The following is a 17,242-nucleotide window of genomic DNA, read 5'->3' on the forward strand; positions in this document are numbered from 1 at the left end:
ATACACATACTTTAAAAGTAACTGTACGGTTGTTTGTGTGGAATAAGACTTCACTGGATGGACTTGACGACAGAGAAGATGGAGGCATGGATCAGAATCTCCTGCTGGAGAACAAGTATGACCTACTGGAGTTCGCTAAGAAGTACTTCAGACTGGGGACCCATGGCAGGGGGTGAGACACACACACACACACACACATACACACACACACACACACACGCACACACACACACACACACACACACACACACACACACACACACACACCAGGGAGTGAGACACACAAAAACATACACACACACACTGCACACTATACACACACACACACACACACACACACACACACACACACACACACACACACACACACACACACACACACACACACACACACACACACACACACACCAGGGCACAGTATGTGTCATTGTGCCATGTGTGTCCTTGTACCAGGTGTATTATTGTACCATGTGTGTTATTGTACCACGTGTGTCCTTGTACCATGTGTATCATTGTACCATGTGTGTCCTTGTACCATGTGTGTCCTTGTACCATGTGTATTATTGTACCACGTGTGTCCTTGTACCACATGTATTATTGTACCACGCTTGTCCTTGTACTAGGTACTTTTGATATACTATGTCTCTGCACGAACACCAGCCAGCCAGACACATGCATGTACTGTATGTTTCCTCTCTTTGGAGAAGGAGTCTATTCATTCTGTCTCTGTCTCCTCTCTCAGGGACTCACTGAAGAAGAGTAAGAACAGAGATCCTAAAGAACCCTCTGAGATGGTCAAGTTCTCCAAGGTAACTGGTCTGTCTAGAATAGAACACACTACCATTCAGCAATGTCCCTATATCATTGTTCCTGAGTACTAAACTGTATTGTCTGTTAAAGAGTACTGGTCTCATCCATTGGTGTTACTGAACAGTAGAGACGTGGACTATTAATTTGGGGTCAGTGCAGAATCCATCTATTTTCTCCACTACAGACATCTAAAACACTGTTGTGCCAAAGATATGCAGAAAGTCAAGTTTGCTTTGCTTTCTATTCCAAAGGTTTTCTCAAAGATTGGTAAAAAGGGGCATTTATTTTTTGTATGGCTCTTTCCAATTGGAATAATATACCAAATAATTTAAGATCTCTAACTTAATTGTAGCAAGTTAGCTACTTTCTTTATTAGTTGTCATACAGAAATACAGAATACTTTTGTATGAAATGCTTCTTTCTGTTTTGCTCCTGAGAGTGTGCTAGATAAAAAATAGATAATTATAAAATAAGTATAATAAGTATAAAATAGAAAGTCATGTACGTAAACAAGTGTAAACAAAACGAGAATGTTCAATATACATATATACAATATACAATATACAATGCAGAGTAGAGTTACAATACAATATAAATGGGATGAGGTAGCTTGTGGTGCCACCTTGTGGTGGTAAGGTGCAAGGCTTGGCTATGTGCAGTGAGGTATGAGTTGCCAATAAATATAAAGTGTGTTAAAGTGTCTAAAGTGTTTAAAGTGGGTGCTACAGTGAGTTGTTTATTTAAAGTGAGTGTGTACGTGTGGATGTGTGTGCTGTGAGTGTGTTTGATGGTTTGTTACATAGTATTAATTGTCATTGAGCATCCTGATGGCCTGGGCTAATGGCAGCTAATTTGGGGCTAATGGCAGCTAATTTTGTATACATGTGTTTGTTTTCTGTTGTAGACGCCTCTCTCAGAGTCTCTGATAGAGTTCACCGACCCAGTCATGAACACAGTGGCAGCTGATCTCTTCCTGTGTAAGTTCCAATGCAGAATTATTCATATGTGCATTTATTTTGTGTATAATATTCATATGCATTCTGAAATGTTTCTGTAGGTAGAAATCTACAATCTTTTAAGAACTTTCCTAACCCATTGTAAATAATAATAATACATGTCTATTTTGTAATATAAACAAACGTTTACATGTGCACAATATTCCGTATAGTAATATCCCAGTCAAGGTCATGGTTTCGCTGGAAGGCTGTTGCTAGGGGGAACAGTTTGGACCCAAGTGTATTTCCTGTCAGTTATTGCATTAGCAAACATTGCACCAGGAAATAAAGTGGGTCCACTTAGAATGTTAAGTTGAAACCGTCACATCATGACACAGTGAACAGCAGGAGGTTTTAACAATACTATAGCACTAATACCAGCAGCCTCTGGAATCCTGACTGATGTCAAAGGGCTGTGTTGCACTGCCCCCCAGTGGTCAGGTGGAGAAATGTCTCCACACAGGATTAATAAAGTATAACTTACTCAATGTCCTATAATTGCTCTAATTAGAATTCAGATTCATCTTATTTACCAAAAGGTGTATCAGTTTGAGTGTTATATTGCTGTACTGTATTATATTACTGCAGCCTTGTATCATGCAGACCTGATGAGTGGTGTGTTTTCTTAACGTGTTAAGCTGTGATGCGGTTCATGGGAGACAGCGCTTTGAGAGGCCAGACGGAACAGGAAGTAGTCAGCAACTTCCTCAAGGTAAACATGTGCCCGCTAAAGTAATCGGATTACATTACTGAGTACATGTAATTCAATAGACTACATCACCAATGGTATTCAGCAGATCCAATTCAATACTCGCCATACAAGCAAATTAAAGGGATCGTTAGGATATTTTCGCCCCCCTTACCTGGAATGATGTCTATCATCCAGATAGTCTTGGTGTGATTTGCCTAGTTCTGGAGAAATCGGCTGTAGAGATGTCTGCTGTCACTCCAATACAATGTAAGCTGAACAGCACTCTGCTTGTGGCGCTCAAAGCACCAACAACATACATTTGAAAAACTCAAAAGCAACGTCTCTTTCCCAGAAATCATGTCACGGTTACTCAAGATAATACACAGACCTTGTTGTGAACAGTTTCATATAGGGACTATTTTCTGTCGAACTACACCCCCATTCATTATTATGGGGAGTGTACTTTGGTAGAAAATAGTTCATGCATGAAGCCTTGAGCGCCACACACACCAATCACCTCCCTGTAAGGGGGGGGGGGGATATTTTATATATAAATATATAATTTGATCATATATAATTATATCATTTATATATAAATATATTTATTAAGTTGTATGAAATTGCCAGTAGTGTAGTGACTGCAAAGCTATCAGCTTACTTACTGAGTCCTCCAAAATAGTGCCACGTGACAGCAGAATCCCAAGTGCTGGAGGACGATGATTTTGTGTTAAAATGAGGCAACCCTCTTCTTGCCTGCATGAGGTTTTGGTTTCAAGACCCCGTTTGCTTTTGGTTCGCTCGGAACCCGACGACCAGAACTTGGGATTCCGGACTCGGCAAGTAGTAGCTAATCGCTTTTCATTCCACCACTAGTCCACTACACTCCTGGCAAGTATTTCATACAACTTGACATCCGAAAATAATCCGAACTGTCCCTTTAAGTAATGACACGGGGGAGGGAGCGCTACACGGCTGCTGCTACAGCCTTGCTCCTCAGATCAGCACGACACCAATAACCAACCACTTCAAGTAGGACTATGTCACTGCTTGATTGGTTTGTACCGCGTGTGTATTGGCTTGCAGGCATGTATCAGTGTGTGTCTCTTCTCTGTGTGTATGTCCGTCGTGGAGTGACTGAGTGGACTGTCTGAGTGGACTTTGTAGCAAACAGAACATGTGTAGCGCTTACAAGGCAGCAGGCGACTGTGATGTAGTGAACTAGAAGTAATTAAAGGTTAACGAGGCAGAGTGCATGGTGGGAAATCAATTAATTCAACCTTTATTTATTTACACTTGACGAGCCGTTGAAGGCCGGCCCTACTGTGGGGGTGGGTTGTGATCATGGATTTAAAATCATATAAATGTTCTATGATCGGTACTACTTTGTAAGGGATTACATTTTGATGTGTGATCAGTCATTTGTAATGGATTACATTTGGATGTGTGATCAATATAATGGATTACATTTTGATGTATGATTGATCAGTCATTTGTAATGGATTACATGTGGATGTATGATCAGTAATGTGTAATGGATTACATTTGGATGTATGATCAATAATCTGTAATAGATTTAAAGCAGCCTTGTGAATCCTGCCTCTCTTCAGCTGATCGGAGAATACAGTCTGATGAGAGATGAGGGTTACTGCCAGATCCTCAAGCAGCTCACCACTAACACCAGCTCCAAACCGTGAGCATCCACACACACACACACACACACACACACACACACACACACACACACACACACACACACACACACACACACTCACTCACTCACTCACTCACTCACTCGCTCGCTCACTCGCTCGCTCGCTCACTTACTCACTCACTCGCTCACTCACTCACTCACTCGCTCACTCACTCACTCACTCACTCACTTAAACACACACACTCTACAGTACAAACACCAGCTCCAAACCGTGAGCCTCCACACACACACGTACACACACTACAGTACAAACACCAGCTCCAAACCGTGAGCCTCCACACACACACGTACACACACTACAGTACAAACACCAGCTTCAAACCGTGAGTGTAACCTCCACGCACACACACCCACACACACACAAACACAAACACACACTACAGTACAAACACCAGCTTCAAACCGTGAGTGTAACCTCCACGCACACACACACACACACACACACAAACACAAACACACTCTACAGTACAAACACCAGCTTCGAACCGTGAGTGTAACCCAAAGGGGCGTAACTCTGTTGTCAGTGGTGGGGGGGACACATTTGGGGGCGTGGTCAGTGGCGGAGGGGTGCTACGTATAGTTGTATGGGGTGGGGGTGGACGGGGTGAAGGGGGGGCGTCTATGCCAAATACAACGCAGTTCGGTTTCCGGGTTCCTCTGATTGGCCACTAAGCCTACGTGACCGCGCGCTAGCACCGCCCCCCTTATCGCCCACTGCCGCGCTGTGAAGCAGAAGAGCCAGCGGGGCGGCGCGAGGCGGTGGTTTCGCCGCTGACTCGGTCCAGCTCCAGCAGCAGCGGCCGTCTTCTCTCCGAGGCGGCTCGTTCTTATTAATCCCCCATTGTTCAGGTCGACATGGTCGCACAAACACCCGTTGGAGGAGTAGTGGGGGAGAAATGAATGAATGAATGAATGAATGAATGAATGAATGAATGAATGAATGAATGAATGAATGAATGAAAACTTTATTTAACAGATTGCAGAATGGGTACAATACAGTACAGTACAGCGCAATACACACAATTGTTAAGGGGATGCAGACCAGAGAAAGACGTTTGTCTTGTTTACATCAGGGTCCCCCATTTTCAATTCATATCGACATTTATGACATACACAACATACACAACATACATGACATTAACATGATGTAAACAAGACAAACGTCTTTCTCTGGTCTGCATCCCCTTAACAATTGTGTGTATTGCGCCGTACTGTATTGTACCCATTCTGCAATCTGTTAAATAAAGTTTTCATTCATTCATTCATTCATTTCTCCCCCACTACTCCTCCAACGGGTGTTTGTGCGACCATGTCGACCTGAACAATGGGGGATTAATAAGAACGAGCCGCCTCGGAGAGAAGACGGCCGCTGCTGCTGGAGCTGGACCGAGTCAGCGGCGAAACCACCGCCTCGCACCGCCCCGCTGGCTCTTCCGCTTCACAGAGTGGCAGTGGGCGATAAGGGGGGCGTGCTAGCGTGCGGTCACGTGGGCTTAGTGGCCAATCAGAGGAACCCGGAAACCGAACTGCGTTGTATTTGGCATAGACGCGAAGGGGGGGGTCCCCCCCTTTTCGTAGATTTTTTTTTTTAAATCAGTTGTGCAAGTCAATTTTGGCGAGTTGTTTCTATATAATTCACTTATGACAAGTCATAATGCCGCGCGAGTCTCGGAACGTGCATACTACGTTGTGTGTATGAGAGAGAGAGAGAGAGAGAGAGAGAGAGAGAGAGAGAGAGAGAGAGAGAGAGAGAGAGAGAGAGAGAGAGAGAGAGAGAGAGAGAGAGCTATTTATCACAGTTTCACACCAAACTGGGGAGGGGTGTTACAGTATGTAGCCTATTTGAGCACACATGAATACTGGGCTGTTGTTGATATGCAAAGACAGCTGTGGTACTTAGCGCCGGGTGCTCACTTGACTTTGCATGACAATGGCTCAGAGATGGCCAAGCAGCCGTTTTCCTATCACGTCGCGTCACCGTTTATTATCGTGCAGGGGACACTAACTGCATTCTGAAAACATGCCGGGGACACTAACTGCATTCTGAAAACATGCCGGGGACATTTCCCGGGGACCCCCGCCCTTAGTTACGCCCCTGACTGTAACCTCCACACACACACATTTGTTTTTCTTTTTACCATAACTCTTTCTAGGTGTACCTTTTATTTAATTTTTTACCATAACTCTTTCAGGTGTGCATTTTATCCTCCTCTTACCTCTCCTCTCCTCTTACCCCCCTCAGAATTATGTCTTTTAGAATGGACACTGTTCTCAAAATTCTAATGTCGTACAGTATAATGAGCTCGTGTGCACCTGGCTGACCCAATGGACCCCTTGTCTGTGTGTGTGTGTGTGTGTGTGCGTGCGTGCGTGCGTGTGTGCGTGTGTGTGTGTGTGTGTGCGTGCGTGCGTGCGTGTGTGTGTGTGTGTGTGTGTGTGTGTGTGCGCGGTTCAGGGACAGTTGCCAGCGAGGCTGGAGGCTGCTGTACATCCTGACTGCGTTCCATCGCTGCTCTGAGGTCCTGAAGCCCTTCCTGCTGAAGTTCCTACAGGTGGCCTACCACGCCCACACCCCCGGAGTGCTGTTCCAGGGTAGGCTCACACACACACACGTGACCTCTCTGCTCTGCTGTGATAGGGCGAACAGAACCAGGGCAGCCACGTGACCTCTCTGCTCTGCTGTGATAGGGCGAACAGAACCAGGGCAGCCACGTGACCTCTCTGCTCTGCTGTGATAGGGCGAAGAGAACCAGGGCAGCCACGTGACCTCTCTGCTCTGCTGTGATAGGGCGAACAGAACCAGGGCAGCCACGTGACCTCTCTGCTCTGCTGTGATAGGGCGAACAGAACCAGGGCAGCCACGTGACCTCTCTGCTCTGCTGTGATAGGGCGAACAGAACCAGGGCAGCCACATGACCTCTCTGCTCTGCTGTGATAGGGCGAACAGAACCAGGGCAGCCACGTGACCTCTCTGCTCTGCTGTGATAGGGCGAACAGAACCAGGGCAGCCACGTGACCTCTCTGCTCTGCTGTGATAGGGCGAACAGAACCAGGGCAGCCACGTGACCTCTCTGCTCTGCTGTGACAGGGCGAACAGAACCAGGGCAGCCACACATGACCTCTCTGCTCTGCTGTGATAGGGCGAACAGAACCAGGGCAGCCACATGACCTCTCTGCTCTGCTGTGATAGGGCGAACAGCTAAAGTGGGACAACACATGGCCCAGAGGTTTGAGAAGCAGGCTTGTGACCGATAGGTCACCGGTCAGTAGTAGAATATGGTCGTACTGGGCGGCTCCCAGATATAAATGTATAAATAAACTGTGAGCGTGAAGCAGGGCATTGCTGAAGCAGAGCTAATCTAACCTTCGTCTCTAAAGGTCAAACTAACTCAAACTAAAGGCAGGGAGGAACAGGTGCTGCAACAGAGCCCAGACTCAAACCTGTGGAGTCAGGAGCACGTGGCGTGGATGAGCAGGCTGGGTCACCAGGACACACACAGACAGGGGGGACCCTGATGTAAACAAGACGAAACCCCAATATTTAGCTAACATTATCAATCACAGATGGTGCCAGTAAAAAGCAGACATATACCATAGTGGCCGTCGCAGTTTAATAACTAGCAGGTTCTGTCCATGTTGTTGTTATTGTAAGTGCTAAGTGGGATGTGCTGCTGGTGGCTCTCATGGGTTTATGTATCACAATCAAACAGTACTGTATTTGTAAATCTGGTATGTCATAAATGTATAGATGTAGCAGTACTGTATCTGTATGTCATATGTGTCATATATGTTATCATGATGAATTGAAAATGGGGGGCCCTGATGTAAACAAGACGAAAGTCTTTCTCTGGTCTGCATCCCCTTAGCAATTGTGTGTATTGAGCCGTACTGTATTGTACCCATTCTGCAATCTGTTAATAAAGTTTTCAATCAATCAATCAATCAATCAATCAATCAACACAACACTGACGCTGGTGTCTGGTTTAAACTCACAGGTATAGCCAAGGCCTGCGAACATAACCTGAAGAAGACCTTGAAATATGGCGGCCGCACCGTCCCCCCCAACAGCATGGAGCTGAAGGCTATGGTGGTCAGTATCCTAGTGTCCTACATTAGGGGTGTAACGGTACACAGAAACCACGGTACGGTACGTACCTCGGTTTTGAAGTCGAGGTTCGGTACGGGTTCTCGGTACAGTGTGGGGAAAGTTTGGCTTTCCATGTTCCACTCAGGGGTGATGTAGTCGTGTGCAGTAACTAATTGTACTTGCAGGGCTGTCAACGAATATTCTATATTGAAATTAATAATCGACTTGTAATTTTTTTTTTTTTTATAATAATAATTATATTAGATTGTGAAAAAAACAGCCCCCGGTGGGCGGTCGTTAGTGGTTAACATACCGTTGTATTCATTCGGTACACTACACAGCCGTTTGGTGCGGTACGGTACACACTGAAGCGGTTCGGTTCGGTACGGATACGTGTACCTTTACACCCCTACACTACTCTATCTCTATGGTGGTTAGTATCCTAGTGTCCTACACTAGTTCCTCTGTCTTTCTCTCGTTAGTATCCTGACACCAAGACATTTAAAGTATAGTGTGTGTGTGAATGAATGAATGAATGAATGAAAAGTTTATTTTTGAACATGTTATTCTCCATATTTCTCCAAACAACTCACGGTATCTTGTTCCGTCAAACCAAACAATCATAACAACAAATTAAAAAACATTAAAAAAAAAACATGAAAAAAAAGAAAAAAATGTCCAAAAACATGTCCAAAAAAGGAGTAGAGGGAAGCTAAGCTTATTGATCCCTACCCCCTTACATTTATATATTGTTCTTCCGTTAATTTTACTAGATATAACATAATTTAGTATATTACAATATATAGAATATACTTTTACTTATATTAAAAGATTAAAATATATATGTGTGTGTGTGTGTGTGTGTGTGTGTGTGTGTGTGTGTGTGTGTGTGTGTGTGTGTGTGTGTGTGTGTGTGTGTGTGTGTGTGTGTGTGTGTGCGTGTGTCCACAGGCCGGGCGGAGCTCCAAGCGCCAGCTGTTTCTCTTCCCAGGAGGCATTGAACGCCACCTGAAAGTCAAGACCTGTTCAGTAAGTGTACAGCTACCTGAAAGTCAGAGCATGATCAGTTGGTGTACAGCCACCTGAAAGTCAGAGCATGATCAGTTGGTGTACAGCCACCTGAAAGTCAGAGCATGATCAGTTGGTGTACAGCCACCTGAAAGTCAGAGCATGATCAGTTGGTGTACAGCCACCTGAAAGTCAGAGCATGATCAGTTGGTGTACAGCCACCTGAAAGTCAGAGCATGATCAGTTGGTGTACAGCCACCTGAAAGTCAGAGCATGATCAGTTGGTGTACAGCCACCTGAAAGTCAGAGCATGATCAGTTGGTGTACAGCCACCTGAAAGTCAGAGCATGATCAGTTGGTGTACAGCCACCTGAAAGTCAGAGCATGATCAGTTGGTGTACAGCCACCTGAAAGTCAGAGCATGATCAGTTGGTGTACAGCCACCTGAAAGTCAGAGCATGATCAGTTGGTGTACAGCCACCTTCAGGTTATCACTAGTGCTGTCAGGCGATTAAAAAAATGTATCTAATTAATTACAGGATTTGCATTTTAATCGCATAACCATTTTAGGCCTGATATTTTATATTCTATAATCATATTTCAAATTGCATGTGTCCGGATGGCAGAATTCAGTACTGTATCTACAAAACCTTCTGTTTAATCATCTTCCCTTTATTCATTTGCTTAGATTTTTCAGGTCTGGTCAATTTTAACATGGTGTTATTCACAGTCAAAAAATTAAAAATAAAAAGGTAATTGATATTCTCATTTGGTTCATTACAATTTACTCAAGCCTAGTAACAAACACAGTATTTCTGACACTGGGAATACATTCCCTGAGATCCATAGATGTCCCTAGAATCAGATACCAAGAACATGCAAATGGACCATATAAAAAAAGAAAAGTTTGTAAATGTTTATTCTACGTTCTTATGGAATGAATGAGATGAAAAAGAAAAAGAAAAGAAAAATGTACAAATATTTAAAGAAAATTATTACTTTTGAGTTAATTTTCATAACGTGATAATTTGCTGTGTAATTAATTAATCTAATTAACGCGATAAACTGACAGCTCTAGTTATCACTTAAACATACACACACATGCAGGCACACACATGCAGGCACACACACACACACACACACACACACACACACACACACACACACACACACGCGCGCGCGCACGCACGCACACACACACACACACACACACACACACACACACACACACACACACACACACACACGCACACACACACACACACACACACACACACACACACACACGCACACACACACACACACACACACACACACACACTGTACTTCAGCTTGCCTGGGCTGCTGGGTGTTGATAGTCTTGTTTCTCCCAGGTTGCTCTGGAGGTGATTGAGGAGCTGTGTTATGAGATGGCTCTACACAGGCTGGAGGCCATCGATGAATACACTGTGTTCCTGGTCACAAATAGAGGTACGCACACACACACACACACACACACACACACACACACACACACACACACACACACACACACACACCTGAAAACACACACACACACATGCAGACATGCACACACACAGACACACACACATTTCGTAGAAGTATCAAGTCAAGACCAATGTGTGTAGTAACTGCTTGTGTGTGTGTGTGTGTGTGTGTGTGTGTGTGTGTGTGTGTGTGTGTGTGTGTGTGTGTGTGTGTCCAGGTCAGAATGTGCGTCCTCTAAACAAGCACGAGTACATCCTGGACATCGCCACGGAGGCGGAGCCTGTGGACGCAAACTACAGCTTCTGGTTCCGCCGGGTCGTCTGGACTCAGCCACTCAAGTTTGACAACGAGCTCTCCGTCGCCATGCACTTTAACCAGGTAACTACCTACACTTTAACCAGGTAACTACCTACACTGTAACCAGGTAACTACCTACACTGTAACCAGGTAACTACCTACACTGTAACCAGGTAACTACCTACACTGTAACCAGGTAACTACCTACACTATAACCAGGTAACTACCTACACTATAACCAGGTAACTACCTACACTTTAACCAGGTAACTATATACACTTTAACCAGGTAACTACCTACACTTTAACCAGGTAGCTACCTACACTATAACCAGGTAACTACATACACTATAACCAGGTAACTACCTACACTGTAACCAGGTAACTACCTACACTTTAACCAGGTAACTACCTACACTGTAACCAGGTAACTACCTACACTATAACCAGGTAACTACCTACACTATAACCAGGTAACTACCTACACTATAACCAGGTAACTACCTACACTATAACCAGGTAACTACCTACACTGTAACCAGGTAACTACCTACACTTTAACCAGGTAACTACCTACACTGTAACCAGGTAACTACCTACACTTTAACCAGGTAACTACCTACACTTTAACCAGGTAACTACCTACACTTTAACCAGGTAACTACATACACTATAACCAGGTAACTACCTACACTGTAACCAGGTAACTACCTACACTTTAACCAGGTAACTACCTACACTATAACCAGGTAACTATATACACTATAACCAGGTAACTACCTACACTATAACCAGGTAACTACCTACACTATAACCAGGTAACTATATACACTATAACCAGGTAACTACCTACACTTTAACCAGGTAACTATATACACTATAACCAGGTAACTACCTAGACTATAACCAGGTAACTACCTACACTATAACCAGGTAACTATATACACTATAACCAGGTAACTACCTACACTATAACCAGGTAACTACCTACACTATAACCAGGTAACTATATACACTATAACCAGGGAACTACCTACACTATAACCAGGTAACTACCTACACTATAACCAGGTAACTATATACACTATAACCAGGTAACTACCTACACTATAACCAGGTAACTATATACACTATAACCAGGTAACTATATACACTATAACCAGGTAACTATATACACTATAACCAGGTAACTACCTACACTGTAACCAGGTAACTACCTACACTGTAACCAGGTACCTATATACACTATAACCAGGTAACTACCTACACTATAACCAGGTAACTATATACACTATAACCAGGTAACTATATACACTATAACCAGGTAACTACCTACACTATAACCAGGTAACTACCTACACTATAACCAGGTAACTACCTACACTATAACCAGGTAACATTTCTTATTGTTTTCTTATAGGTGCTACCTGACTACTGTAAGGGCCTACTAAATGTTCTTTCTCGGGGGAAAGTGAGTGATCAGCAATTCCATCAGATCTCCAAGCTAGCAGCCCTGCAGCACAGAGCCAAAGACATCGTCTTCATCCCCAGCATGTGAGAATAACCACTAAACCTCCTTTATCCATTCAACACACCCACTAAACCTCCTTTATCCATTCAACACACCCACTAGACCTCCTTTATCCATTCAACACACCCACTAAACCTCCTTTATCCATTCAACACACCCACTAGACCTCCTTTATCCATTCAACACACCCACTAAACCTCCTTTATCCATTCAACACACCCACTAGACCTCCTTTATCCATTCAACACACCCACTAGACCTCCTTTATCCATTCAACACACCCACTAAACCTCGTTTATCCATACAACACACCCACTAAACCTCCTTTATCCATTCAACACACTCACTAGACCTCCTTTATCCATTCAACACACCCACTAAACCTCCTGTATCCATTCAACACACCCACTAAACCTCCTTTATCCATTCAACACACCCACTAGACCTCCTTTATCCATTCAACACACCCACTAAACCTCCTTTATCCATTCAACACACTCACTAGACCTCCTTTATCCATTCAACACACCCACTAAACCTCCTGTATCCATTCAACACACCCACTAAACCTCCTGTATCCATTCAACACACCCACTAGACCTCCTTTATCCATTCAACACACCCACTAGACCTCCTTTATCCATTCAACACACCCACTAAACCTCCTTTATCCATTCAACACACCCACTAGACCTCCTTTATCCATTCAACACACCCACTAGACCTCCTTTATCCATTCAACACACCCACTAAACCTCCTTTATCCATACAACACACCCACTAAACCTCCTTTATCCATTCAACACACTCACTAGACCTCCTTTATCCATTCAACACACCCACTAAACCTCCTGTATCCATTCAACACACCCACTAAACCTCCTTTATCCATTCAACACACCCACTAGACCTCCTTTATCCATTCAACACACCCACTAAACCTCCTTTATCCATTCAACACACTCACTAGACCTCCTTTATCCATTCAACACACCCACTAAACCTCCTGTATCCATTCAACACACCCACTAAACCTCCTGTATCCATTCAACACACCCACTAAACCTCCTGTATCCATTCAACACACCCACTAGACCTCCTTTATCCATTCAACACACCCACTAGACCTCCTTTATCCATTCAACACACCCACTAAACCTCCGCTTTACAATTTTGTTCCTCACATTCACCCATTCACTTACACATTCACACACCGACGGCGGAGGCAAGGTGTGCAAGGTGCCGACCCTGCTCGTCGGGAGCAGTTAGGGGTTAAGTTTACCAGACGACTGCTCTACCTCTTCACTTCTGGTCACTGGCAGCATGGTGTAAAAAGGATGGTGTAAAAAGAAAAAAGTAAACATTATGTCAAAGTTTAAACCAGAGGACGTACAGCCCAGCTTGACCAGAGACACGACTAGTTTTATGGCACGAGAACAAGAGCCCTTTATGTGTCATCGCCGGGGACATAACTCTTGTGAGTCACAGACACTGCCCAGAGGCGGTGGAGCTACAGCAGGGTGCGCAGATACCGCTGCGTGACGTAGGACGTGGCCTCGCGCCGCGTGACAGCAGAGAGCGGCTCCGACTCACACAGTCTAGCGACGCCGATAAGCGAGACTTGACCTCTTTCCCGTCACAGAGTCTGACGTAAAGACTTCAAAGACGGGGCCAAACACCTCACAGTGTGTGGACGGCTTCAAAGTGCCGCGGTATCTAAGTGAGATATACTGTATCTATAAAGATAAGCCTGTTTTTTTTTTTTATATTTAAAGTTTTTTTTTCACAAGCAAGACAATACATACATGACAAGACAAACTGAGACAAAAATAATAATAATAATAATAATAATAATAATAATAATAATAATAATAATAATAATAATAATAATAATAATAATAATAATAATAATAATAATAATAATAATAATAATAATAATGATAATGATAATGATAATGATAATAATAATAATAATAATGATAATGATAATAATAATAATAATAATAATAATAATAATAATAATAATAATAATAATAATAATAATAATGATGATGATGATGATGATGATGATGATGATGATGATGATGATGATGATGATGATGATAATGATAATGATAATAATGATAATGATAATGATAATGATAATGATAATGATAATAATAATGATAATAATAATGATAACAACAAGGGGGTGAGGGGGGGGGGGTTGCAGAGTGTTACAAAGGTTCAGTACACAAACATATTCCAGATAGTGATCTAATAAAGTTCAGGGGACCTTGAAGGCCATCGGGCCTATCACTCTCTTGAAGAGAAAGATAAGCCTGTTGATACACTGTATAATTATGAGGTCTTAGAGGAACACGTCGACGTTATGGGAAATGTCGCTTATTATCTTCTCCAGAGTCGGACAAGGAGATAGATACCAATTTCCTCCCTGTGCGTTCAGTAGAAAGTTATCCGCCGGCTAGCTAGCCTAGCTTAGCACAAATTAATGGAAGCGGATATGAACCAGCTATAGCCTAGCTGTTGGGTCAAAAACACCTCTCCCGAAGTTTTAAGCTAAGCTAGTGGTCTGTATCCGCTTCCATTCATTTGTGCTAAGCTAGGCTAGCTTACAGCCGGATACCTTTCTACTGAACGTACAGAGAGGAAATTGGTATCTATCTTATTGTCTGACTCTGGAGAAGACGGTAAGCGCATTTCACACATAGTCTGGATTGGCGCCATGAGACTGTGGGTATAAGCTGCACGCCACTGGCCGACTATTTCAGTCAGAATTCTCCTCTTTTGCAAGGGCAACGTCGCTGCTTAGCGCCGCCCAAGACGATTGTGATTGGTTTAAAGAAATACAAACAAGCCAGAGCATTTCCCCCCTATAGCGGAATGATAATGGGTTCAGTCAGACCTCTCTCCGGCGCTGGCCCAGTGCTAACGTAGTGTAATGTAGTGTGGTAGAGAGGTACGGCTATGCAAGACTAGATTTCACATAATGTTGGTATGTTCCTCTAAGAATCCTGATAAAATATCAAATGAGAATATAAAATCCTATATAGAATCTATTGCATCTCTAACCCTTTTTTTTATACTTTATTGTGTCAAAGAAAGTCATTTTACATTTAGGTATAGTATGTGTACCCACATACACATACATAACTGCACATATCCATACTTACATATGTAAATCTTGACACTTTTTTTCTTTTTTTACCCATCACCCATATAAAAAATAAGAGACAAAAACACAAACAAAAGGGTGAGTACCAGTATAGATCCTGGACTGGTATACATCTAATATCCATCCTATACTCGTCCCCACATACATATAATAATAATAATAATAATAATAATAATAATAATAATAATAATAATAATAATAATAATAATAATAATAATAATAATAATAATAATAATAATAATAATAATAATAATAATAATAATAATAATAATAGAAAAAAAAATTAGTAAAAAATAAAATAATAAATAAATAATAAGTAAAAAGGCTTGCATTTTCATTGTAGGTGTAGGTGTAGGCCTAAGGGGTGTTCCCCAACAATTGAGTAGTAGATCAAGATATTACTGTTTCATGTTACTTAAATCCTCTTCTAACCCTTAACTTTGTCCCTTGTGTTTGTCTTTGTTTCTTGGTGTCTTTAACCCGTCGTCCAGCCATGAGCTCTCGGAGTACATCCCCCCGGCTCTCTTCGGGAAGCAGCCTCCCCAGCAGTGGTCAACCCTGGCCACACAGCACATGCAGCAAGTGCAGACCCTGAGCGCCCATCAGGCCAGAGCGCAGTTCCTGGGTAGGATCACGGTTCCTAAATGAATGAGGGTTCGGTCACCGATTTTGATATTGATATCGGATATCGGCCCCGATATGATTAAAATAGCTAGATCTGGTATCGGAGACAATTTAAAAAATAATATATATATACATATATATAACAAAATGTTACAAATTAACACATAGATATAAATGTACTGAATTGTTATTTATTATAATTATTATTTTTTTATTATATAAAGAAATTATTATATATATATATATATATATATATATATATATATAAAATGTAACAAATTAACACATATATATAAATGTACTGAATTGTTATTTATTATAAAATAGTTTTTTTAATTATATAAAGAAATTATATATATATATAATATATATATAATAATTTCTTTATATAATTAAAAATGTTATTTTATAATAAATAACAATTCAGTACATTTATATCTATGTGTTAATTTGTTACATTTTGTTTCACTAAGTTAGGAAAGTAATGTTTTAAGTCAAGCCTGATGTTACCTTGCGCAAAAGAATGATCCCAGTCTCTTCCACAACAGTGAGGCATACAGTTTATTAATTGAACAATGGGTATCGGATTGGTACTCGGTATCGGCCGATACCCAAAGCCCCAGGTATCGGTATCGGGACTGAAAGAGTCGGGTCGGTGCATCCCTAGTTCTCAAGTTTGTTGCTTGGTCAGTAGAATCCTGGGCCCTCATTCATCAACGTGACTTACGCACAGATATGTGCTTAACCTGTGCGTACGACCATTTCTAAGCAAAGTGTGGGATTCATCAATTTCAACTTGAACTTGACTTCGTGCTTATATTTACGC

At 42.3% G+C, this 17,242-nt stretch overlaps 1 protein-coding gene across 1 annotated transcript in view; it reads left to right on the plus strand.

The window, feature by feature from the left end:
- Positions 1–17,242, plus strand: part of myo15ab (myosin XVAb) — a gene marked incomplete at both ends in the record, with an annotated part of 155,895 nt that overhangs the window by 125,484 nt on the left and 13,169 nt on the right. Inside the window, 12 exon segments of the mRNA XM_084319482.1 lie at positions 48–172; positions 743–809; positions 1,715–1,787; positions 2,444–2,517; positions 4,104–4,186; positions 6,663–6,799; positions 8,203–8,297; positions 9,246–9,323; positions 10,676–10,772; positions 11,008–11,168; positions 12,507–12,640; positions 16,284–16,417. Of these exon segments, the coding sequence (XP_084175608.1) occupies positions 48–172; positions 743–809; positions 1,715–1,787; positions 2,444–2,517; positions 4,104–4,186; positions 6,663–6,799; positions 8,203–8,297; positions 9,246–9,323; positions 10,676–10,772; positions 11,008–11,168; positions 12,507–12,640; positions 16,284–16,417 (1,258 nt within the window).

The sequence above is a fragment of the Notolepis coatsorum genome (assembly GCF_963971535.1).
Source record: "Notolepis coatsorum genome assembly, chromosome: 7".
Lineage (NCBI taxonomy): Eukaryota > Metazoa > Chordata > Actinopteri > Aulopiformes > Paralepididae > Notolepis > Notolepis coatsorum.